This window comes from Mastomys coucha, unplaced genomic scaffold (assembly GCF_008632895.1).
Source record: "Mastomys coucha isolate ucsf_1 unplaced genomic scaffold, UCSF_Mcou_1 pScaffold20, whole genome shotgun sequence".
NCBI classification, from domain to species: Eukaryota; Metazoa; Chordata; class Mammalia; order Rodentia; family Muridae; genus Mastomys; species Mastomys coucha.
Window position 1 is genome coordinate 1180203 of NW_022196903.1, and position 26411 is coordinate 1206613.

Genomic DNA, 26411 nt, shown 5'->3' on the forward strand with positions numbered 1-26411 from the left:
GGGGAGGGAGGGAGGGGGAGGGGGAGGGAGAGGGAGATATAGGAGAATTAATCGTATAAGTATCTTGCCATACTCTAACCATTTAAAATTTTTGCCATTGAATGTTTCTTTTGTTGTAGCAAGATCCAGCAATGAACTCTATAGATTTAAATGTGCTTCTAAGGAGGAACTTAAATTTTAAGGGAAAAAGGAATTCATATTACTTGTATTAGACCACAAACTGGATGGATGTAGTGTGGCTATGAAGTCTTTTCTTCCTTTAAGATTAGGTTGCACAAAGGGTTCATGTAAAATGTTCCTTGACTACAGGAAAATGTCTTTGTTTGTATACCTCGCTTCTCTATATACATAAAGGGGGTTGTGAGGACTCCAGGACATAGTTAAGGACCCTGCCAGAACATCTGTGGATGAGGGTTTATAAGAATGCTAGCCCAAGAACTTCCTCAAGCTGGGGGCTATGATGACAGGATTATCTCAGTGGTTGATTGAGTACTTTGAAAACAAATGATCAAGTAATGCCATCAGCATCCAACAGATACCCAAATTGTAGATGTCCTAAGACTAGAGTTTAACCAAATCTTCAACTAGACAGAATCTTGACAGCTTGCCGAAAGTAAGTTTATTATAGTCAAACCATGTTGAGTACTCCACATTTAATGAAACAACAGATATCTTAATATTATACTCAGAAATAATCTATAAGCTGTGAATTAAATAAAAGGTACAGTATCAATATTGTTAGCTAAGAATTATTAATTTTTTCAGTGGTAGCTATATTGCAATATTTTACCATGTAAAGACTGGGACTCTATCTTAACTGTTATGAAAGTTATGGAAGTCAGCTAATTAAAATTCTTTGGTCTTTGACATCTCTCAGGATTTTTTTTTAGCTGGTCTATTAGCAGCCATGAACTTTTTACTGTTTTTTCATTGTTGTTTCATTCTTTTCTCAAAGCACAGAACAGCATCAGTGCATTCTAAGTAGGAAGGAGGTATCACTTTTCAGAGTGCCTTAGGTCACATTCTAAAATAAACTTCTTCTTGTGACCAACATCCAAGAAATTTGAGACACCCAAACTAGCTTTTACCAAGTGCAGGAATACCATCATTCATATGTGTGTGTGTGGGGGGGGGGAAGTGGGTGCAAAAAAAGTACAAGAGTATTTGGTTTCAGTGTCAAAATCTCAACTGCAGTCACAGGAGAAAATGTGATGTGGAGTGCATCACTGGCAAGATAATAAACAAACAACCTGTCTGCTTACAGAGTGCAATGATTCTCATGAACGTGTGCTGTAATAAAATCTTGAAGCCTGTGGACGGTTCCTGCTGCCAGCCCCGGCCACCTCTTACTCTCATTCAGAAGCTCGCTGCCTGCTTTTTTACTTTATGCATTATTGGATATTTCATTTTCTATGTAATTCATCGTAATGCTCACCGGAAGAATAAACCATGTACTGATTTGGAAAGTGGTGAGGAAAAGAAGAATATTATCAATACTCCTGTGTCTTCATTAGAAATACTTTTACAGTCTTTTTGCAAACTTGGCCTGATTATGGCTTATTTCTATATGTGTGACCGTGCAAACCTGTTTATGAAGGAAAACAAATTTTATACACATTCATCATTCTTTATTCCAATTATCTACATCTTGGTTTTGGGAGTATTTTACAATGAAAACACAAAAGAGGTAAGATCATTTTTATTAGCTCATGGTATTCCATGAACTACACAATGTCCACTCAAAAACTGTCGTCATGCTTCATGCCAGAACTTACAAACATGTTCCTACAGGAGGACGAAGGGTTCTGAAGTTATAATCTGCTTAGTAGACTCTTTAATCGCTTCTTTTTAAAAACAGTCAAAACATTCAGAAGGTAAATGGATGGAAGTATAACATGACTGATGTTATTTTGCCTGCTTGAGGCTAGAGGAAATACAATGATTCCTTCAAGTACTAGATGCTATTCATTGTCAGTTAAAATGTAAACATATAGTTATGTTAAGAAATGCTTCTATATGAGGGAAATATTTTATATTTATATATTTATCAGACATGTACACATAAATTAGAACTTTTATAATGCTATGACTTCTACTTTTGATCCTCTGAGTTTCCTAATTTAGAAGTGTGCCCATCATTCAGAATTATTTGCATAACTTCTCTATAAGGGAATCTTATTTGAATTACCAAACTCTTCTGCAAAAAAAAAAGTACTCTTCTATGAATATGATTAATCAGTTCTTCATATCCTGTAAGAGTTTGCTAAGGAAAATAAATTTTAATAATAGCACATTATCTGTCAATGAAAGTATAAGAGGACTGTAAGATCTTTTTAACTCTGAAATTCTACAGTTTAGTAAAGAAAATTGTAGGATGCTATTTTTCCATCTATAAATACATCTGCTATGGTTTTAGAGGCATTTGAAACAAAACAGATGGATCACTTGAATTTCTCAAGATCTCATTATAGTTGTGTTTCAAATTTATTTTACATTTAAAAATTTTTCATTGTATCTTTTAGCAAGAAATAGAGACAGTTTGCCCCAACCATGATTCTTTGACATTAGCTTTTGCATTAGCTTTAAATACTGTAAGAAAAATGATACACTCTTAGTATGTCTTGTCCAAATAACTACTTCATGGTAGATTTTAAAGCAGATTTGGTTCCTTCATGCAGACTAAAGTATTAAATAGAGAGCAAACTGATGAGTGGAAAGGCTGGATGCAGCTTGTGATTCTGATCTATCACATCTCGGGAGCAAGCACAGTAAGTATGAAGTCTTCGTGTAGCGTATATAGGAAGCCATGCTGCCTAAGTCTTCCTTCTCACTTCCTACCCACCTATTTGGCCTTCTCATGTTTCCCCAAGTCTTTCAAAAACAAACCATTTTAAAAGCAAAATTAGTTTTCTTTGAAAAGGATGAGGCAATAATTGACTTTATATTTTATATTTCTTTGTCCTTAATACTAAAGAGATAGCCAATATCTTATATCTCTTCTTGAACAGCTAGTGTAAAGTATCAGGAAGCTTTGTAAATAGCAAAGGATTTAGAATAGGCTAGTTACTCAAAGGAAATGAAATTTATATTCTATTCTTCACTGTGTTTTAAAAACTTTGATTAACTAGTTTTATATTTAAATTTTTTTAAGATTTATTTTTAATCACGTCTAGTTGTGTGTCTGCATTTGGATATATGCACATGAGTGTCAGTACCTATGGAAGCAGTGGATCTCCAGGAGCCAGAGTTACAGACAGTTGGGAGCTGCCTGATATGGACTATGGGCACCAACCCCAGGTCCTCTGCAAGACAGTGAGTGCTCACCATCACTGAGCTGACTCCCCAGCCCCTGCTAGTTTTATATTTAAAAAACTTTAAAACTTGGAACTTTTTTGCCCTCATTTTTTTCTTCTTCCCAGAAAACATAATCTGGGTTGCCTTGGACTAGTGAGGGTTAAGAAGACCATAGTAGTCCTGTGCTTTAACCTTCCAGCTCTCCTTCAGGGGAACCAAGGCTCTGTGGGGGACCCTGGCAGCTGCTTGTTGTGTAGCTTTCGTAGTGGACAGTCATATGCACATGAAAAATGTTTTACAATTTAAAGTTGGAAACTCATTCATAATTTGTGAAGTACCAAGCTGTTTTATTGCTTCATTGCTTACCCTAAACTCATCTATAAATATTTAGTATTTGACTTGTTAAGTTCAGGTAAGAAGAAAGTGCTTGGAAAATAGCAGTTAGTCATGTAAATATTATTATTACTATATTTTTTCTAAGAAAATTAAAACCATAGTCTTCCTTATTTTGTAATTTTTGAAAGTTGTTGAACTTCTGAGTTTTATGGATGTTTTGCTTGAAGGCAGAGAGCAAAAGAATGAAATGTGCTCCTTTCTGAAATTCCACGCCCGTGCCATGTATCCTTGCAGCAGCATTGAGGTTCCTGTGGTCCCTGCAGCTGAAAGTTTAAGCCACAGCTAGTAAAGCTTAGACAGTGATGAAATCCAGTCAGGGGAGATGGTTAGGACTCATGGCATAAAACCCTGAATTCTCTAGGAAATAAGAAGAGGTAAATGTAGGAGCCTAGAAATACCTCTAATGTATGAATAAAGACTTAGTTCGTGGGGGGAGGGGTGTTTTGTTTTAAGACTGTGCCATTTGGAGAGGTAATTAATTGCTGACATATTAAGTGGTGATATTTCTATCTAAGAAATTAGGTAAGAAAAAATTAATGGCAGATTAAGTTCCTCAATTCAGTGATTCCAGAAAGGAATTACATTGTAAAAAGATGAAGGCAATTTGGCATTCTAGTATACTCATTTACCAACCCAGCATTTAATACATCTTCCTAGACTGCCTCACAATACATTCTCATTTACAATAAAAAAACAACAACTCTCTTCTGAAAGGACATACTTTTCATTAGCAGATCATTTGTAATGATTAATTATGTGTCCCACTTCTGTTATACACATTTTGTTGTTAAAAATTACCTGTGTCCTCACTGGAAAAGCATTGTTCATAAAGGTTATAAGTTATTTGGTGCTTTCATTCAGGGTAGTTGAGAGATTCACATTACGTAAAACTTGAACTGCCATGGTACTTTAATTGTCCAGTTGTAATGTCTTAAATAAAATATGTCCACATATAGTTGTTCCATAGTTTTCATGCTATAAGAGAAAGTCTGGTAAAATCTCAGAGAATTATTAAATAGCCTAGGCTAATGGTACTTATTGGCATAAACATTCTTTTAAAATAAGGCTTATACCAAATGTGCTTAAAATGTGGAGAGATGCCAGCTTGTAGATGCATCTGTAGTAGACAGTGATGTTGTGCTTCATTATGCTTTTTTTCTTTCTTTTTTTCCACTCTCATGGAAGACTGAGGGTTTAGAAAGTTGGCCTAGCTCTTTAATGGAGTTAAAAATTCAAATATATAATTTCAACTCTAAAATTTTGTCATAATACAGATACATGAAACATAATAGGGAAATATGTATTAAAAGTCACTAAAGTGTTATAACAGTCAAACGCAATGTGTGATTCACTGTTTGCAGTGTCAGGGATTAGACTCACAGACTTAGCCACTCTAGGCCAGTATCTACCACTAAGCTACTCATGCAGCCCTTGTTTCTTTGAAACAGTATCTCAATGGATAGCCTTGGTGGGTCTGTAGCTGTCTCTGTAGCATAGGCTGGCCCCAAATTCATTATCCTACTCCTTCTGCTTTTGAAATTACAGACATGAACCACCATGTTCAGCAGACAAAAATGTTCAGAGAAATTTAAATATGGATTATATAGTAGAAACTATTCTATTCATATTATGTTTCTTGGCCATTATAATGATAATGTGGCTATGCTTACAAGATCCATGGTAAATATTGAGGAGTTCACTTGTACTTCAAGTCAATTTGTGTTCATTGTATTGTTCTTGCAGCTTTTCTATTGGTTTGAAATATGGTACAGTCAAAAGTTAGGAGAAATATGTAAGATTTATAACTCTAATAGGAACTTAGAAATTTTCTGTAATAGAATTGTATAGGTTAATGTAAATAAACATTCCCGACTCTGTAGTCCCAGCCTCAGTCTTGAAGGGATTTGAACGTTTGCTTTATAGAGAGTGGTTAAAGTAATTGAGAATGGTTAACATAGGTTTGACATCTTTTTTCCAATACTTGCAGAACTGTCAGACGAAGAGAGATGCGCCTCGAGTATATGGTTCTGCAGCCAGACTCCACAGTTAGCCAGGTAGCCACTGACACTGTAGCTAGTCAGAGCTGAAATGTGCTGTTCAGAGGACAGCACATTAAGTATGATTAATTATAATACATTTACACTAAGTTCAATTTTTTCAAATTAGAAATAATGAAGACTATTGTCTTTACATTAACATGTTTGAGTGATAGTTTTAAAATATTTTAGTTATGTAAATAGAATATATTTATTAAAATTGGATTCATCTATTTCTTTTAGCCTATAAAGGTTCTAGAAGCTACATTTTAAAATGACTAGAGAACTTACTCTTTACTTCTACTAGACAAACTGCTGTGAAGTGCGAGGTTGCAGCCTTTATTTGTAGTTGCACTGCAACTTTGCAGTACAGGGGGTTTTATAGCAGTTACTGACCATCTTATGATGGAATGGACTGCCTTCATAGTATATATTTCTGCTATTAAAGAGAATTTATGGTCTAGAGAGGTGGCTCAGTGGTTAGGAGTGTGTGCTACTTTTCTGGAGGGCCCAAGTTCAGTCTTAGCATCCATATCAGGCAGCTCACACTGCCTGGAACTCTAGCTCCAGGTGATCCATGGGCATCTGCACAATTAAAAAGAATGTGTGTGTGTGTGTGTGTGTGTGTGTGTGTGTGTGTGTGTGTGTGTGTGTGTGTGTTTAATCCTCTGTGTGATTGTCTCCACCTGTAATGCCACAACCAAGACACTGAGACAAACAGATCAATTAGAAGTTTGAGATCAGCCTGGACCACGTAGTGCCACCCTATCTCAAAAAGAACAAAATAAAACCTTAAACAATGTTCAAGATTCAAGCCCAAACTGGTGACTCACACCTTTAACCCCAGCACTTGGGCAGAGGCAGGCAGATCTCTCAGGACAGTCAAGGCTACACAGAGAAATCTTGTCTCAACAAACAAAAACAACAACAGCAAAAACCAATGTAGATTTATGCCAGAGCTGCCATTCAAGGATGGAGTAGACCAGCTGGGTGGTGGTGGCGCACTCCTTTAATCCCAGCACCAGGGAGGCAAAGACAGGCAGATTTCTGAGTTCGAGGCCAGCCTGGTCTACAGAGTGAGTTCCAGGACAGCCAAGGCTACACAGAGAAACCCAGTCTTGAAAAACCAAAAAAAAAAAGGATGGAGTAGACCAAGATGGGTTTGTGCTTGCTAATTTCTAAGGGCTTTTCAACACTAGATTTCCGCTTTTCTTCTTTATGATATGTGATTCTAATGTATTTTAGAATTTTTCACTTAGTGACAACATAAGACATTTAGAAGACAAAAACTAATGATGAAATGCAATTAATAAAAACTGGTATGCAGATCATTTCCACTATTGTAACTTAGGAGAAGTAAAGACTGAGATTTTTAACTAGTTTCTGACATTAGGATTTGGAGATTTTGCATGCCTACAGTGGATCCCAAAGCCCTGGGCATGCTAGGTGAGCACTGGGCAGGCCAGCCCGCCCTAGCTCTTGGTATTTTAAATAGTCTCTTATTATGCAAGCTACTGGCCTTGAACTCTCCGTAGAGCCCAGGCTGGCTTAAATTTTGTACTCCTCTGGTCTCAGCCTCACAAATGCTAAGGTTACAGATACCACCACCTCCTGGCTTGCAAATAGGACTCCAGGAACACAAATACATTTAGATGGAGATCCTGGGGATGCATTGACAAGCAAACAGAAGATAGATAACAAGGAAGCAGGTGACTGCCCAGTCTCAGAGGCAGACTCTCTATCAGATAGGTTAGAGTAGAGACTATGCAGACAGGTGTGTATGTTGTAGGTTCAAAGGTTCCTGCTAGGGTTGGTTGGTTTGTTTTTCCTCCTCAAGTAAAATATCCTTTGTAAAGGAAGGATATGCATTCCAAAATGTATACAATCTAGGCCGTAAAATCTATTTAAGGTATACACTTAAGTTATTTTATCCTACAAAGAATTACTTAGGAAATTCACAATATCTTAGCATATGACTCTAAGCACTGTTAAGGCTGGATAGTTGCAGAGGTGACCGGGTGGCTGTAAAATAGAAGCCAGTCAAGTTTAGTGGTTGCAAACCTTTTAAAGGCATTTATTAGTTACATTGTGGAAACAGTAGCCACTCTCTAAAGGATGGGATGACAGAGTATGTAGAAAGAAGGTCACATTGCCTATGACTGCCCACGTAGATGAGAGTGTGGTGTTTCGGTTGTGAAGGGGAGGCCATTGCAGTGAGCATGGCTGAGCTTGGGTGTGAGGGAGAGAGCGATGAGGGTGACACAGAGTTCTGAACAAGATGCTTTCCTGAGCAAGGGTATGGAGAGAGACCGCTAAGTTATGCTTCCATATGTCTGATGGGATTTTTTCCTGAGCAAAAATAAAATATAATCAAATATAAGTAGTCCTTTGGCCATTGCCAAAGGTAAGAGATTTGTTTTGTTTTGTTCTCCATGTGTTAGGAAAATATAAAATCCAAGGTAACTCCAAGAGTAGTTAGTTACACTCTCACACTCTGTCCCTGCTTATTTCTGTCAACAGTTTCTGCCTGTGTACATGCACATTCGAGTTCTGGTGGCTGCATATCTGTTTCAGACAGGGTACGGGCATTTCTCTTACTTTTGGATCAAAGGAGACTTCGGAATTCATAGAGTATGTCAGGTAAGAATGCGGTCAGTTAATCTCTTTTTCTTTCAACTGCACATGTTTTTCTGTCCATCTGTTAAGAAATTATAAATATAATCATTTTGAGATCATGGATTATTAGGACTTCTGTAATATCACCTTCAAGTTTTTGCGTTCAGTGTTTAGTAATTTGAAATACATTATTAGTGGTGAAAGAAAAACAGACCCTAGATGCATGTATAACAGCAACAATGCTTAAAGAATCAGTGTTGGTCTTTGGTTTTGTAGAGAGATACACAACTGCCTAAAATGATCATGGTTGTTTTCCCTACCTGAGAAGAGGATTGAGACTTACTGACTTTCTGCCTCCTGCTAAGCAGTTTCTAAACATTACTTTCCCTCTATTGCAACCCTGAGGTAGCCTCACAATTGTAGATGGAAACATAGGCTCGGAGGGGCTAAAAGCTCTCTCCGCCCTGAGCTACAAAGTCATCAGACAAGACTGATAGAAAGAAGTCTGCTCACACTCTCTGTTGTGTTGCTAAATTTAAACTGGTATTTGAAATGACTATAATGAGATCACAAAGACCTTTGAAAGCTTGAATGATGCTAATGGGCAAATCAGCATCCAATAGGAGATGGGACACGCACCTGCTCTTGAGGCAACCCTAGAAGAGTGGTATGGGATGATTGCCTCCCCCCTCTAAAAAGATGACACCTGTAGTTACAGGACAGTTCAGGTGGTTCTTTATTGTAGTTTCATTAGGAAACACATAAGTATTTTCTATTAACCTCTTCAGTGATTATGGGGTAAATGAAACTTCAGGGATTGATAAAATACATTTGTAAAGTCATTATTTGACTCGTAAGTGTATTATTGTATTCAGGAAAATTTGTCTTTGCTTTTCATGTATATTGTGAATGAAAACCATTTTCTTCTCCATTTTCATAGGTCTTATTTCGTCTCAATTTCCTGGTTGTGGTGTTATGTATCGTAATGGATCGACCATATCAATTCTATTACTTTGTCCCCTTGGTCACCGTGTGGTTCATGGTCATATATGTCACTTTAGCACTGTGGCCACAAATAACCCAAAAAAAGGCAAATGGTAAATAGACTGTCTTACTGATGTTAATAAATATATTCTGTCACTGTACTAGATTTCCTGTTAGTTGTCAAAGCTATTTTTCACTCACCTATATCTATAGGCCATTTAAATGTGTGTGTGGTTTTACGATTTTTGCTTTAAAACTGTTTCTAAAATAATATAGCCAGATAGCTTACTACAGAACATAGCAGTTAGCTCAATACAGAACACTAGTTTGCATTTATATTGTGTGTTTTCCTTCCACTAAGAAGGCAGTTTTTAAGCTGCCTTGCGTCCAGCAGAGTAGCAAAGGTGTAAAGTGAGGAGAAGCCACGTGGGCTAGAGGCTCTTCCCACATTGTGCTCATGTGGGCAGCTCCATTTCCTGTGGTTTCTTACGTATGTGGAGAGTCCAAGGAGACATTTACTTGCAAAACCTTCATGTGTCAATGAGTTTATAATTTGTCCTCTGCACAACTCTTTAGGCATTATTATCAACCTATTTTATATGTAAGGAGCCCAGCTCCCTACCTATAAGGCTGACACTTCCAAATTTCTCATCATGATCTTACTGATCATGTTCAAGTAAGGCCATAGCTGTTTATCTTAATGTAGTTTCCCCATGATCATATCATTCAAATGAAATCTCCTGGGTTTTAACTTTTTAAAAAAATATAGAATTGGTTCTACTATTAAAGCTGTATCTGACTTTCAACTTAAATCTTGCTTTTAGGAAGCTTTTCCTTACTGACTCCCATTAAAATGTTAAATAAGTTTCCAGGAAAGTTTTAATGTGACCCTTTTAAAACTTGTTAGTACCTTTGGACAGTCTATAGATTTAGAGTACAGTTTGTCTATAGAAACTCTGGACATTAATGAAAATGCATAAACTTGGAACATGTACTTTGAAGGATGCATATGTTAATGTGCTTTATGGTTAAATCCTAGTCCACTAGGAAGCTTACACCTCCTGGAACCTTATGTTTAACTAGTAGCAGTGTTAGCGATGCTAATATTTAACCTGAGTTTGAACATTGCATTGAAAATATAGCTGTATACTTGGTTGAGACATTTGATAATGCATGGGTGTAATTGCATCCAAGAGGCACTGTAAAGTGTGCGTGTCCAGTAGATGAGCAGGGGTGTGAGCTGTCAATCACACACTGCAGCTGCTTTCTGCACAGTAATGCTCCACTGATTTCTTTTTCCCTACCTTTGATTGATGCCCTAAACACTTTTATAGATAGCAGATTCAAGGGTTATTTTGAGAAACATTCAAGATACAAAAACATTAAACAAGTGTTCTCAGTGTGTTTACTAATATAAATTTACATTACTTTGTATGTTGCATATTTTCTATTTTAGGAAATTGTTTCTGGTATCTTGGCTTACTTTTGAAACTAGCCTTTCTGCTGCTGTGCATATGTTTCTTGGCATATTCTCAGGTTTGTATGGTCTTCTCAGTTTATTTCTTATAGTAATTTAAAGCTTGTCTGCTAGGGTATGAAGAAGAGTTACAGCCTTTTTGTTAGCTTCATTTTTTTAATGACTATAATAAAAGTGTCACTCTATGGGTGACTGCTCAGTGTAGTTCTGTTGACACCCTACCTACTTTGTTACCACTGTTTTTGTTGTAGGAGTAATTTTAAGCTCTTCCTCTGGCAATTGTTCAAGATCCATTTTACTTGACTTTGATCAATCAGACGTTTATTGAATGCCTCTTATGAGAATGCTCTAAGTGAGGATCAAAATTCTCTTGACAGAATTTGCAGCTTAGTTTGTGCATTATTCATTGCATCAAACTGTTTCTTGATTTTTCTTTAAATTCACAAAGTAAAATTGAGACAGGAAAATGAACTTATTTTGCATAGAGTTTGAAAATGTCATATGTACTTAATTTACAAGACTTGGGTCATTTTTTTACTTATATCCTTTATTTTAATGGTTGAGATTTTCTGTACATTTAGCAGAATGGCAATCTATTAACTTCTGGTTAAATCCATCAGACAGACATTTTATTTGAGTGTCATGATACTTGTAGTAAAATATTTTAATTTGAATATCTATAGTTTTGACATGAGCTGCAGTTGACTTGCAATGCTAAGTCTTGCATAAAGTTGCCTCAAGTGTAAATGTCCATTAGGTCCATCTTGTTATGTGTGGCTTGGGGTGTGAGCTAATTCTTCAGAACCTTTGAGGGAGGCATTTTTAGGCTTTTATACTAACTTTCATATTCAGAAATATTTAAAGCATTTTTGTTTCTGTATGGCATCCAGTTTTCTTTTCCATTTTGGATACATAAAATAACAAAATAGGCAAATTTATAAAGAAATAGGTGCTGGGTGGTGGTGGCGCACGCCTTTAATCCCAGCACTTGGGAGGCAGAGACAGGTAGATTTCTGAGTTCGAGGCCAGCCTGGTCTACAGAGTGAGTTCCAGGACAGCCAGGTCTACACAGAGAAATCCTGTCTCAAAAAAAAAAAAAAAAAAAAAAAAAGAAAGAAAGAAAGAAAGAAAGAAAGAAAAAAACATAAAAAGAAAGAAATAGGTAACAACAAATACCCAACATTCTGTGAGTACAATTGAATGGAAAAAGGGAAGCTGGCCCATCATTAAGTAGTGAGACTGAGAAAACTTCCCTAGCTCTGGGTCAGTGTAGGCCCCAAGACAACAACAATAAAAAACAAAAATCGTACACAGTTCAGAGCATACCACTCTGTACTGCCCACTGTACAGCACCCTAAGCCCAAAGTCAGTACTCAGTCTAACTTCCTTATCAGTAACGCAATAGACAAGTTTCAATTAGAAATAAAATTTTAAATTACAAATGCATTTATTTATACTCTTCATATATAGCTGCTAAAATCATATGCTTACATTCAGTAGATCTATACCTGTTATATATATACATATATATACACATATATATATATATACATCTACATATATACATATACACACGTATGTATGTATATACAAGTATTAATCCAGGGGACTTTATTTTTCAGTTCTTTTTAAGACTGAACCTACATTTTCTGTGGAATAAATTTTGATACAGTTCTTTTATAAATAGTTGAAGTTGTGGATGAATGGCAATAGTTGAATTTTCTTAAAGTGATGAAATTCCTCTGACACAAGAACTCAGTAGGGTCTGAGGTATTATCTTCATACTTTCCTTTGGTCTGCAGTAATTGTTTTTTTTTAGTAATCCTTTTTGATGCTATTGCAGTTGATCGAGCAATGGGACATTCCTTAGTAGAATTCACCGCCACTCTTTAGTCCATACTGAGGACTCATTCTCTTTGAAAGGCTTCATTAGTGTGCAGGAATGTACCCCAGACTTCTACCCCCTTCATTCTCACATTCTCTTGCTGTCAGATTAATAGGAGGGTGTCATTCACTAACGGGACAGAGTAAAACTTGAAACTGTGGCTAGTAATAGCATTTAGGGATGGCTGATTGGAGTGACTAATTCAGGGAGCTCTTTCAACTGTAATAATTACAGGTAATTAAAGACACTTAGAGAAAAATAAATTATATTTTCACCTTAATAATTTTTGGATATGGATATTGTATTGGCTGAGGTGTTTTATAGTTTTGTGTCTCTTGTAAATATAAGAATTTTTTAATATTAGGTTAAACTCCTCAATAGAATAATTTTCTAATTACTAGGGTTCTTTTGCTTTTTCAAAATTTTGTATTTTCAGTAGTTTTCATGTGAAAGACAAATTTGAAAAGAATTAAATACATTTTTTGGCCATAGCTAAAATAAATTTACTCTTTTTCAAATAAAGCCAGGTTTTCAAATGAATTGATCAGAAGTGAAGAATATGAATGGCCTTTGTTTAATCCTAGCTTAACAAATGTATAGATTATAGTGGAGCTGTGAAGTAAGCACTGACCTAACTGGTTGGATTCCTTTTTTAGGGTGCATTTGAGAAGATCTTTTCTCTCTGGCCACTTTCCAAATGTTTTGAGCTGGAAGGGAGCGTGTATGAATGGTGGTTCAGGTGGAGGCTAGACCGTTACGTATGTATTTACTTTGTGATATCTTCATGCCTCAAATTATACTGTTAGAAAATTATTTGCAACTCCTGTCTATTTTTGCTTAGTTTTCATACAAAGAAACTTGTTGAGAGTAAGTTAAAGCAGACTACCCACGAGCTCTTTCTCATTATAGCAAAAAATGAGCACGTATCTCTGTCACCAGGAAAATATTTTAAGTGTTGTCTATAAAGGAGCCTCTGACTGACAATTGTAATTTTTTCATGATTCACATATATGTACTCTACCATTCAGAACAATATTCACTGAGTGTCATGATGTGTCCTGGGTTTCCTAAGATGTTGATGTTGGGAAGTGTGTATTAAAGAAAAGCATACAGCTGAGCAACCAAGTGTTTTCAGTCTGCTCACAAACCTAAGATTACTATCATGATGGGCTTATTAAGCTCTACAATATAGAATTGGTGATAGGCATGCAAGCAACAGCAGCCACAACATAGTTAGTGAGTGACTCTACAGCCCCAGCCTGAGCTAGTTCAGATACCTTTGACTAAGAAAATGTAAACGGCCTAGCAGAGCACTCAGTCAGCGCTAATTACTTTACCATCTGCTCTTTCCTTTCTATCCTTCACCATCTCTCAATATGCCTTGATAGCTATTCTGTGTCATCCCTGCTTTCCAGCTCCTGTTTACTTCCCAGGGTAGTTTATTGCATCTCCAAGCCACATACAAAAGAAAAATGTCTCTGCTGAAGCCTTTTTAGGCTTTGGCAGATAAGCTGCGAGGATGTGCTTATCTTCTTCTGTTTGGGAAACTAAAACAGACCAGGGTAACCTGATTAGCTCCTGAACAACAAAGCATATTTCTTACAGTTCCAGAGACTGGGAAATCCAAGTTTGTGGTGATGGCAGATTTAGTGTTTGGTGAGGGCCTGCTTCCTGGATCATGGGCAGCCATGTTCTCACTGGGAATGGTCTCTGGAATCTCATATCTAGGGCACTAACCCTGCTCATAAAGATTACACCCTCATGACCTAACCATTTCCCACATACCCACATAAAAACTCCACATTCCACATGGGAATTCATTTTCAACATAGAAGAGGGTTTTTTCTTTTTATTTGGCAGTGGGGGGCACAAAAGTCCAGCCTATTACAGTGATGAATCACATTATGGTTATTTATGTCTTTTTGGGTTTTTTGTTTGCTTGATTTTTAGAGAAAAATCTGCGTTTTTTTCTGCCCCACAATGTTTTTGATATACATAGTTTCCTTTTAAACATAAGATTTGGTGTTACTGTTTGATTTGATTGAAGGGTTGGGTATAAAATGTGTTTTAATGTTTTGGAGAATGTTCAGAAGAGTTTGGTGTATTTAAATTGTTGAGGTTGGAGATATAGCTTAGCAGAGGGTTTTGTGCTTCTCAGTAAAAAGCTCTGGGTTCAATCTCCAAAGCTTGAAATTATCAGTGTCTCCCTAATCTCATGTGCTTCCTGGAGGCCTTGAGTAGGAGCCTCTGTCTCTGCCTCTGCTTCTGCCGGACACTTGCTTCCCTGGCTTGCACTCTCTAGCAGTCACTCACTTTTTTTGACAGTCAGAGTTTGCTCTTCATAGCAATTCTAAAGTCTTAAGCTTCTAGCCCACGAGCTTTTATAAATACAGTTTTAAATATCCAAGGATTGTTTCTAGTATGTGAGAAGTAACTGTTCAAATCCAATTTTTTCTCTGTTGTCCCCAGGTCGTCTTCCATGGGGTTCTATTTGCCTTCATTTATCTGGCTTTGCAGAGACGGCAAATACTTTCTGAAGGAAAGGGTGAACCACTTTTTTCAAACAAAATTTCCAACTTTCTATTGTTTGTTTCAGTAGTGTCTTTCTTGGTAAGTTTCAAAATATAAGTGTCTAATTTTCTCAATTTTTAACTGATAGAGAAAATTAACCTTTAAATAAAGAAAATGTAATTTAAATAAATACTTTAAAATGTTTTACTGTATATTTTCTAATTAGATCTAAGTTCTACATAGAATGCATATATAGGTTAAGTACAAATACTAGCTGAGAGTATAGTAAAATAGGAATGTTAAAAGTTACAATTTGGGGAAAAATTATACCATGTACTATCTGTCTGTCTATCTATCTATATATCCATCTATCTACCTATTATCTATCTGTGGGGGACTTGGGGGCTGACAGGGTTTCTCTGTGTAGTCCTGGCTCTACTTCCCTGCCTCTGCTTCCCAGCACTACTACTGCCACCACCCAGATCCATGTGCTTGTTAATGTGAAAAGCCAGCACTTCGTGGTGATGACCAGATTACCAGAAGTGCCCAAATCTCCATTTCCCCTCATCTCAACCCCCCATGCTTGCTACCATGAACAAACCTCCAGAGTGCTTTCTTTAAAATGTTACTTATTTACATTTCAATTATTGTCCTCCTTCCCTTATCCTCTAAGAGGGTACTTCCCACCCATCCACCCATTCATTCTGGCCTCTAGCTTTGCTAGAGAGAGCTTTTAATGGTACTTTTTATAGCATAGCTACCATGTTATGAAGAAGAAAACTACTAAGACGTTCTAGTTTGTGTCTGTTTACAGGTGAGCTGCGTTGAAATCTGACTGTCCATTCCTTTTTTAGACCTATTCCATCTGGGCTAGCAGCTGTCAAAACAAAGCAGCGTGTAATGAACTCCACCCGTCTGTGTCTGTGGTACAGGTAAATCTCTTTCTTAAGTTCTTCAGACCATGCACCCAGGCTGACCTCCAGCTTGTCAGCCTCTTGCCTCAGTCTCCCAGGCAATAAAATCAGGGCACTCACCACCACACTCACTCCGAAGAGTTACCTTAATTTAGACACCTTTTCACTTAAAACTTTATGTAAGAATATAGTATTCAGAAGTAAAGAGATGAGAGTTCAAACCCTAGAAAATGTAGGGAAGTTATCTAATCCCCAAGCCTTGTTTTTCTCTACAGTAACAGAGATGTTAAGATTACCCTAAAGGGTTCTTATAGCTCATGTTTGAAAATGGTGCATTTAACCATTTGGAAATTAGAAGTGTCACTTCCAGGACTCATTTATGACTTAGTACAATGTTGACTGTACAAGGATTGGACTTCCATCCCAGCATGGGGTGCAGCAGCATGTGCCTAAGATCCCAGCTCTCCCTGGGGCTCACTGGCCAGTCTGTCTAGCCATATTGGTGAGCTCCAACCTCAGTAAGAGACATAACTCAGAAAAAAAAAAAACAAAGAGCAATAGATCAACCCATTGTCGACCCCTGTCCTACACACAGACTCATATATTCACACTCATGAACACCCATATCATACACAAAACATTTCAACATCCTCTCCCCATATTTGCTTTTTTAATATTTGCTTGAATTTATTTAATTTTATTTATTATCTATTATGCTAAGTTTCATGTTAATCATAAAAGGCTAAGTATTAAACAAGATATGATATCTGTTTTCATGAAATGTATGGTTTAGTGGAGATGTGGACCAGTATACATTGATTCATTTATCTCAATGTTGTGTAATCATTTAATAGTCTTTTGATTCTGCATGTTAGATACTCAGGTGGTGACCAGATTCAGCTGTTTCTATCCTTATGAAGCTGACAATCTCTATAACAAGTTTTTATAATAATCACATAATTATGAATAAAACTATATCATACTTTATGAGAATATAATAAAGAGTACTATATGACCTCACTGGAAGACAAAGGATATGGCATCAGGGATCCTGGATCATTTTCCTGAGAATAGAGGGAATGAAGAAACAGTTGGGCAGGCCCTATTGTGAAAGGGAGCATGGCACATTTAAGGCACTTGACATGGAAACTAGGACTGGAACTCAGAGAGCCTAGATATAAAGATGTGTGGGGTAGTGCCTGGAAAGGGGGCACAGTGTGCTGAGGACTAAGACTGGACCAACAAAGCAGAAGGTTTGCAGTCATCATAGGGTGCAATCATCAGTGTGTGAACAGTAGATACAGATTGCTTTGAAAACATGGGTGTTTTTCCTAACCTTTACTGATGAAAGAACAGGATTTTTGAAGGAAGTTGTGTCTTAAAATCTAAAGGCTGAGTAGTCCAGCCCAGAGGGTCATGAGAGTTTTTGGAGTATCTCGTAGGCCCCGAGTGTTCTTAGTGCAGGGACTGTTTAGTTTATTCTCAGCTTCTGTGGATGACAGCACAAAGCGGTGAGGGATTCTCTAGACACGATTAGTAATGTTCAGTGATGTCTTTGAATGCCATTTCTATTACTTCTACTGACAATGGCACTACCTACCAATAGCTCTTTGTACAACTTATAAAATGTCAGTGCTATGACTCACAGGATGAGAGGGAACATTAGCACTCACAATATAGCAGAGAGAACAATTTAGAAAGAGCAGACACAGAGAATGGCTGCAAGCAGAATAATACCAACTCTTCCCCACTTAGCCACCTCCACAGGCTCGTATATCTGAAGTTACTTTTGTTAGGAAGACCGTAGCATCTTCCCTGTAGGGCAAAAGAATGGACAAGGAATATGAACTAAAGTAAGCATCAGTTTTCCTGGGTTCTTGCTTCTTTTAAAAACTATTTGTTCTACCTTGTGAATGGCAACAGCATCTAAGAAGGTCAAATGTTATAGCCACATCCTTCCAACCTAACTGCATGCTTATTCTTAGATGTGAAGATGTGTGTGTGTGTGTGTGTGTGTGTGTGTGTGTGTGTGTCCTGAGAAGCTGAAAGAGTGAGAGACAGATATATAGATGGATGTATATATACAGATGTATAGTATATGTGTGAATGTGAGTGCATGAGTGAGAGAGAGTGAGAGAATAAGAGTGAGTGAGTGAGTGAGAGAGAGTGATATTGAGTGAGTGAGAGAGTGAGTGAGTGAGTGTGAGAGTGAGTAAGTGAGTGAGTGTTGCCAGGAATCAAACCCAAGGTCTGGCTGGCCTCAGCAAGCATATCACTATTGAGTGTACCCGCCACCAGTGTCAGGTATTGAATCTGAACTTTGTGGGGTTTGCCTATCAGACTTGATTAGAATTTCTAACAGTGACTAGCTATAGAACTGCTATTAACCATAGAGAATGTATCGAAAATGATTGTTATACTACCTAGGAAGTTAAAACACTAACCCAATTTTAAACACCATTATGTTCATTTGAAGCTAACAGTGACCTCCCAGACTTCAAGTATGTTCTCCATGGTTATTATTTCTTCGACTTTTCACTTAGCCTTACTTATTAAATACAAGATAAAATATAAGACTTCAATATGATAAAGAGATGAAATACACTTTGGGAAATGGTAGATCCAAGATAGAAGACAGGGAGTGGTTTATTATGTACTCTTCCCAGATTTTGTGTTGTTCAGCCTAACAGATTGTATGCATGTATATCCATCTTTCTCATAGTTTACATTACACCTGTGGTACACTGCTAATTATAATAGCACAATAAATAGGCATAGGGCTCCCTTTCTTGATCTTTGCCTCTACATGTATAATGCTTATGCTGTTAACTATGTAAAAAGTTTCTTTATAGATCTTCAGTGTGTGTCTCAATAAATTTCCACAAAAGTTTTCATACTGCATCCCAGTTTGTGTTGATGAGAAATCAGACCATGTTGCCTCAAGTTCCAACACTTGCACAGACAAGCCAGGGTGATAGCTCTCTGATGCCATTTCTACAAGTATCCCTCAGTTAAATTGGATCTGAGAGTTCCTTCCAGTCAGATTAGCCACATGCCTCCTTTCACCTCCTTACCCACTATGCCTCCCAGAGAGTGCCTACTTCTTGTGAGAAAGGCATGGGGTGAACGTCACTCAATATAAGTTCTTCTCTTACATTTAAATGGTATCCCAACCCTTTGATAGGAGAATGTTTTAAAAAGATAATTATGAAAATACAATCTCTTTTTTAAAAAGTATATTATCTTGCTCCTTTGAAAAGAAAATAAATTCTGAGGATAGCACTTTGTTTAATAAACTGGTTATTGGATATGAGACTGTGAATTAGAAGTTTTAAAAATGCAAGGAAGGTTGTTCTGCCTTGTGCAAAAGGAGCTGGGTGACAGGTTAGAAGCCCCCAAACTGGAGATTATGTTAGAGTAAAAATCCAGAGAGAAAACTACTGCGTATAAATGGTGTGTAAGATGGAAGTCATCTATCAGGCTTTGCAGCAGCAACCTGACGATATTCATGGCCCTGCTGTTTCCCACACAAACATCCCTGTCAGGGGAGGAAGGATTGTATTCATTGGATTTCTGTCACTGTGACAAAATACTCAAGGAAAGCAACTTCAAGGAGAAAAGGCTGCCTTTAGTTCAGGACTTTCTAGGTTTCAGTGGAGTTTGTAGGTCTGCACATCTGGGCTGTGACGATGCAGAGCGCCTTGACATGAGTGTGGCCTGCCAAGCTGTTTGCCCCATGAGACCAAGAAGCAGAACTAGAGAGGAAGGTCCAGGGATAAGATATGCACTTTGAAGGCATGCCCCCTTTGATTTGCTATCTCTGCCTAGGCCCCATCAAGCAATAGATCATCTGAATGGCCATAAACTGATCAGTGGGTAAATCCATTTTAGGAACTCTTCATATCCAAACCTAAACAAGGCATTTGTAAAGAGAAAGAGTGGTCACCTGGCAGATACTTCATGAATGAAGCAAAAGTCTATCAACTAGAGAGTCTAGGGTTGGGGGTGAATTGTATGTTTTTCATTATGCATAAAGTAAAGCATTTCTCTTAGTAAGCTCAAATCCACACCACTCTTCAGTATACAGATCATATGTTGAGAAATTCAGCTTAGATCCACTCTAATTAAAATATCCTACCAATATTTATCAATTAAAAAAATATATCAAATTCAAGAATATAAATCATAAAGCTACCCCTTAAGGCTTCACTCAAATTCTTTTAAATAAATGTGTTGTTCATATTTATTCTTTTGGGGTTTCCTTCATAGATTGTAGCCTTCATCCTCATCAGGAACATCCCTGGATATGCCCGATCTATTTACAGTTCATTTTTTGCTTGGTTCGGAAAAATTTCACTAGAGGTTGGTACTCTAATATTTTGCTTTATCACAAACAGCCGAGTGTATACATGCATATATGTGTATGTGTGAATGTGCAAATCTGACATACTTTTTTAGATTAAAGTTACATTCTAGGTAAAATAATGACATTGAGCTATCATAAAGCATCTGGAAATATTTTTAAAGACTTTTAACAATAGCTAGATGTAGGTAACTGTCAGTGCATTCTTCACACTCTTTCAACCTTTTGAGTACAACTAAGATTCTTGAATAAGAAAAGTATTAAACCAGATATAAATGAATTCACACCAGGGAGAATTTGACTTTTTATTCATTTCCATAATTAAATATTGCTGGAATTGAGACCTCTAATGTTTATTGTAGTAAATGTAACTTTAATATGACAACACTATGGGAAGATAGTCAAATTCATCACAGTATGAGCTATAAAAGATAAAATTATCTACAAAATCAATTTAAGCCATGGGGTCTGAAGCATATTCTGCAGACTCTGACCTTTATTATTGGAAATAAAATTCTTTCTACTGATCCATACTGTAGTTATAACAGATCCTTCTTAGAGTATGAGATTTCCTGAGTTACTTTTTTAAATAGGGCAGGTACGTTTCTCCAAGTTTTCTGGTCAGGATTCTATCATCTTCTGATTGTCTCAGTTAGCAGAGGGATCATATGAGGCAGCAAAGTACACAGCAGGCTTTCGGGGCCAGTCTGGGAACCAGGTGGGTTCAAAAAGTCCCCAACGTAAAGCATCATATGTTTAAAGTGGGAAACAGTTATGACTTATTCATTAATGCTCTGGGCACACCTAACCTTAAACATGTTTTGTCCTAGCTGTTCATTTGTCAGTACCACATATGGCTGGCAGCAGACACAAGGGGCATCCTGGTACTCATCCCTGGGAACCCGACACTCAACATCATCATCAGCACTTTCATCTTCGTTTGCGTGGCACATGAGATTTCTCAGATCACCACTGACCTTGCTCAGGTCGTTATTCCTAAAGATAACCCGTCTCTCTTCAGAAGGCTGGCGTGTACACTTGCATTCTTTGGCGGACTACTCATCCTATCCTCCATTCAAGAGAAATCAAGACTGTAGGATCCCAAAATCCTAACAACAAACTCTTCGGGCTTACTTTGCATCTGCCTTGACAAGAAAACCATCTTGTCTGAAGATAGTAATGACCATGTAAATATAAACATTTGGCAACAGGACACTTTTGTGATGTCTATTGAACTTGTGTGATTTGTATATATCAGCACTGTGTATATCCAATGTGAAATGCATACAAACAATGAACCAGGATGCATTGTATAGGAGTGCATGTGGAAAAATACTTTTCTACAAGATCTGTGTCTCCAATTATAGGTGATTATAGTTAACATATGAAGGCAGGGAATGATGGACTTTCCAGTAAACCTATGTAAGTTAATTAGCTTAGTGACACCATTGTGTGTCTTGATGTCCTCTGACTGTGTGGTAATCATTGTGTCTGCATCTGTGCATGCAGAACCTACTACTTCACAGACAACATAGTACTGAAGTGACTTGCAGTGTTCTTTTCTGTCACATGTGCAATGCTGTGGAGTGAGAAACCGTATGTCTCTAACCCATCTGTATTCATATCTACTGTGTGTTTCCCGATGTGATTCTTTCCTTGCTGTGCTTCGCGGGTGTGTAGGCCTAAATCTTTGTACACTCTGCCCTTCATAGAGTTGTTCTAAAGCTCTGTGACAAGGTTTTGTTATTGTGGATGTTGTTGCTTATTTTTAAAAAGGCCAAATTTTCCTTCCAATCTAAACAGTCTATCTCTTTTTCCTAACCTATACCAAGATGTAAAAAACAAAACAAAACAGAACAAAACCTATCCTGTGGATCCATTAGTGTTCGCTGGCCGCTAATTAAGTAGTATATGTTATTTCCAATGTTTGGAAGGTTCTTTATAGACATTTGGTATGGCCTATTATGCCCTCATTTTTTTAAAAAAAAAATATTTATCAATCTGAACCTGTGCAGCATAGTGAAGTTCCAAATCCTTTGATTGAAATGTATGACCATAGTAGAATTTTAAGTAAACTGCTGATTTTGAATAATAGATGATCTGTTTGTTTTTATAAGCTGTTAGAGGTATACATTTATTTATCTGTTGTACAGACCTATTATGATTTTTAATGTGTAAAATATTGCACTTATTTGCTCTCATTCTGTGTGTGGTAAGATATATTTTCTGTTCATAGTGTGTGACAAGAAGTAACTTAAACAGTAAATAAACATTCAGTGAATGCTTATTTTTGTATTGGCAAAGTATCAAGCCATGTGTGGTTTTTGTTTTGGTTTTTATCAATATTTTGTTCTCTCTTTATCAAACCCTTAATTTGTAGAGGCAAGTTACCAAGTTCTAATTGGGAAGGAATAATTGAGTTCTTAGGGCTTGTGGTGATAATCTGTCTTCTAACTAGGGAATTTAAGCATTATGGTTTATTTGTACCTTTATTTAAAAGTTTCATACTTCTCGGTTCTGGGCCCCAGTGTAGGGGAATGCCAGGGCCAGTAAGCAGGAGGGAGTGGGGTGGTGGGCAGGGGGAGGGGGAGGGAACAGGGGTTTGTTTTAGTTTTTGTTTTGTTTTATTTTATTTTATTTTATTTTATTTTATTTTTGGTGGGGAACCTGGGGAAAGAGATATTGTAAATAAAGAAAACATCTAATAAAAAAAAGTTTCGTACTTCTCAAACCTTATTATGCAATGATACATCCCCATTACCTGGGAAGTATTTATTGGACGGAAGAAATGTGCTTTTCTCTTTTTCTGTCTTCTTCTGCCTTTCCTTAACCTTTTGACATTTCCCAGATAGACAATTGTAATGATTCATTGCTCAGCCTACCGGACAGCAGCCTTGTAAGCAGGGAATCGTAGAGTTATAAATCAAAAGCTCCGGAGCACTGTGCTCACATTATTCTTGCTCTCATAGCTTGCCAATGAGCAGAGTGCATTTTAATTTAGCTTGTAAGTTTTATCACCTGAAGAAGGCTCTTCCTGATGGAACAATTGAAAGAGAGAGATGACTGTTTCTCGCCGTGGTTTGGAGGCAACTCTCTTTCAGTAAGAATGCCCAAGAGAATGCTAAGGTTTTTTTTTATTCTGTATGAACTCAAGCTAAAAACTTGAGTGAGAAGCCCTGTTTCTTCATGACATGTCTTATTAAGTTGTATTTTTTTAGATAGAACTATACATAATAATATAATTAAAACATAGTGTGTGTGCACGTGTTTAATGTGCACTTGAAATCTATTATATTTAATTTGGTTTAGCCTATCCTCTGGATAAGAGGGTATTGCACGAGTTACTGGAAGGATAGCATCTGTGCTTGGTAAATGAATTGTTACTTCTGCCATGGCATAGATACTGATTATTGTCAGGCACGTGATTCTCCATAACAAGCTGCTTCTGTGTGCTAGTGAGTATAGGACACGAAGATTAAACTCAGATTTTCTCTAGCAGGAATCACATTCAGGAAAACATCCTCTGCCTCCCAGCTACTTTCCTGACTCAATTTTCCCACATTCTTCCTGCTTCTTGTGTCAAATCTTCCCCTAGTGTTTCTTGAGAAAGAATCGTTGAAATTTCAGCCTGCCTTCTACCCCATTCTCTGTCTACCTGTGTTAGATCACAGTGTTGTTTTGTGTGATGGTAGTAAATGATATTGATGTGCCACTTCTCCAACATAAGATAATCCTAGCTTCTCTAATAGATGCATTCTTTCCCTTCAAAAATCCTTTATTATCTCAAGTCTAGGAAGCTTTTAAACTTGATAAACTTAATAATAATAGCATATCAGTATTTCTTTCTAATTTTTTAGATACTTTTATAGGTAGATGGAAATAGAGATGGATGATAGATAGAAAGATAGATAGATAGATAGATAGATAGATAGATAGATAGATAGATAGATAGACAGATAGATAGATAAATAGACAGACAGACAGAAGATAAATACATTCCACAGAACCAAGGGCAACACTTCATGTAGTAGACACTAAATGAGGGATAATACTATCAGCAAGTGTTTGCAATTCCTCAGAGAGAATCCAATCTTTGGAGCTTAGAATTTTTATCAATCTAGCAAATGTTAGAAGGACCAAATTGGCATTTCTTTTATGTTGAGCAATAATAAATTGTTAACATGCTAGTATTTTTGACATACAGAAATAAGTTTCACATTGTCCAACCTAACAACTTCCTTTGTTTCTCTCTTTCTCCTTCTCTCTCTCTCCTCTCTCTCTCCTCTCTCTCTCTCTCTCTCTCTCTCTCTCTCTCTCTCTCTCTCTCTCTGGTTATTTTATTTATTTACATTTCAAAGGTTATCCCCATTCCTGGTTTCCCCTCCAGCCCCCTATCCTACCCCCTTCCCCCTTCTGTGAGGGAGCTCACCCACCAACCTACCCACTCCCGCCTCACTGCCCTAGCATTCCCCTACTCTGGGGCATCGAGCCTTCACAGAACCAAGGGCCTGGAGTACTACTCAGCTATTAAAAACACTGACTTTATGAAATTCTCAGGCAAATGGATGGAACTATAAAGTATCATCCTGAGTGAGGTCACCTAGTCACCAAAAATACACATAGTATGCACTCACAGATAAATGAATATTAGGCAAAAAGCTCGAAATACCCATGATACAACTTACAGACCACATGAAGCTCAAGAAGAAGGAAGACCAAAGTATGGATGATTCAGTCCTACTTAGAAGGGAGAACAAAGTAATCAAGGGAGGTAGAGGGGGGAGGGACTTGGAAGGGAGAGACTAGGGGTAGGGGGATCGGAAGCAGGATCAGGTATGGGAGGAGATAGAGGAAATGTACAGAGGGCCAGGAAATTGAACAGAGGTATGTAGCAGTTGGGGATGGGGAACTGGGGATAGCCAGAAAGTCCCAGATGCCAGGAAAGCAAGAGGCTTCCAGGACCCAATGGGGATGACATTAGCTGAAATACCCAACAAAGGGGAGAGAGAACCTGTAGAGACCATATCTAGAGGTTACACACAGCCCCTAGTTGAGGGATAAGTCCACCCATCCATCTCAAAAATTTTAACCCAGAATTGCTCCTATCTGAAGGAAATACAGGGACAGAGAGTACAGCAGAGACTGAAGGAAAAGCCATCCAGACACTGCCCCACCTAGGGATCCATCCCATATGCAGCCACCAAACCCAGACACTATTGCTAATGCCAAGTGCTTGCTGACAGGAGCCTGATATAGCTGTCTCCTGAGAGTCTCTGCTAGAGCCTGACCAATACAGATGCAGATGCCAGCAGCCAACCATCAGACTGAGCATGGGGATCCTAATGGAGAAGTTAGATGAAGGACTGAAGGAGCTAAAGGGGTTTGCAACCCCATAGGAAAAATAACAATATTAATCAACCAGACGACCCCCCCCCCAGGACTAAACCACCAACCAAAAAGTACACATGGAGGGACCCATGGCTCCAGCTGCATATGTAGCAGAGGAAGGCCTTATCTGGCATAATGTGAGGGCTTACTTTGTTTCAAAAAAAGAGGATCCTGATGAGTTACTAATTATAAAAATATATTGATAATTATTATAAAAGTTATAAATACTGAGCTTGGTCATATTTGGAGTAGTTCTATAAAGATTGATGAAAACTTTTGACATTCATTTTTAAAAGCAATGGTAAACATTTTTATTCGATAAAATTTATTCTAGGGTTGCATGTTATATGAATTAAAAGTACTATTAAATTCCCTAGAAGATTCATGAAACAGGACAGACAAGAAGCTATTTTTCAAAAAGTTTGAGACTATTTATTATAAAATCCCTAGCAGATTAATTAGAAGTTACCTACCTAAATCTTAGAGAATAAAAATGAAAGAAATCAATATTTTAAAAGGAAGCATGGGGCTTGCAACATGGTTCAGG

General features: G+C 37.4%; 1 protein-coding gene across 1 annotated transcript in view; it reads left to right on the forward strand.

Annotated features, from left to right (window-relative positions):
• Nucleotides 1–22782, forward strand: part of Casd1 (CAS1 domain containing 1) — a 45545-nt gene extending 22763 nt beyond the window's left edge. Inside the window, exons 9-18 of the mRNA XM_031381114.1 lie at nt 1265–1687; nt 2679–2768; nt 8247–8366; nt 9283–9439; nt 10783–10862; nt 13345–13446; nt 15158–15298; nt 16054–16131; nt 20383–20475; nt 21307–22782. Coding sequence (XP_031236974.1) covers nt 1265–1687; nt 2679–2768; nt 8247–8366; nt 9283–9439; nt 10783–10862; nt 13345–13446; nt 15158–15298; nt 16054–16131; nt 20383–20475; nt 21307–21573 — 1551 coding nt within the window. The 3' untranslated portion in view covers nt 21574–22782. The remainder of the gene's footprint in view (nt 1–1264; nt 1688–2678; nt 2769–8246; nt 8367–9282; nt 9440–10782; nt 10863–13344; nt 13447–15157; nt 15299–16053; nt 16132–20382; nt 20476–21306) is intronic.
• The last annotated feature ends 3629 nt before the right edge of the window (nt 22783–26411 follow it).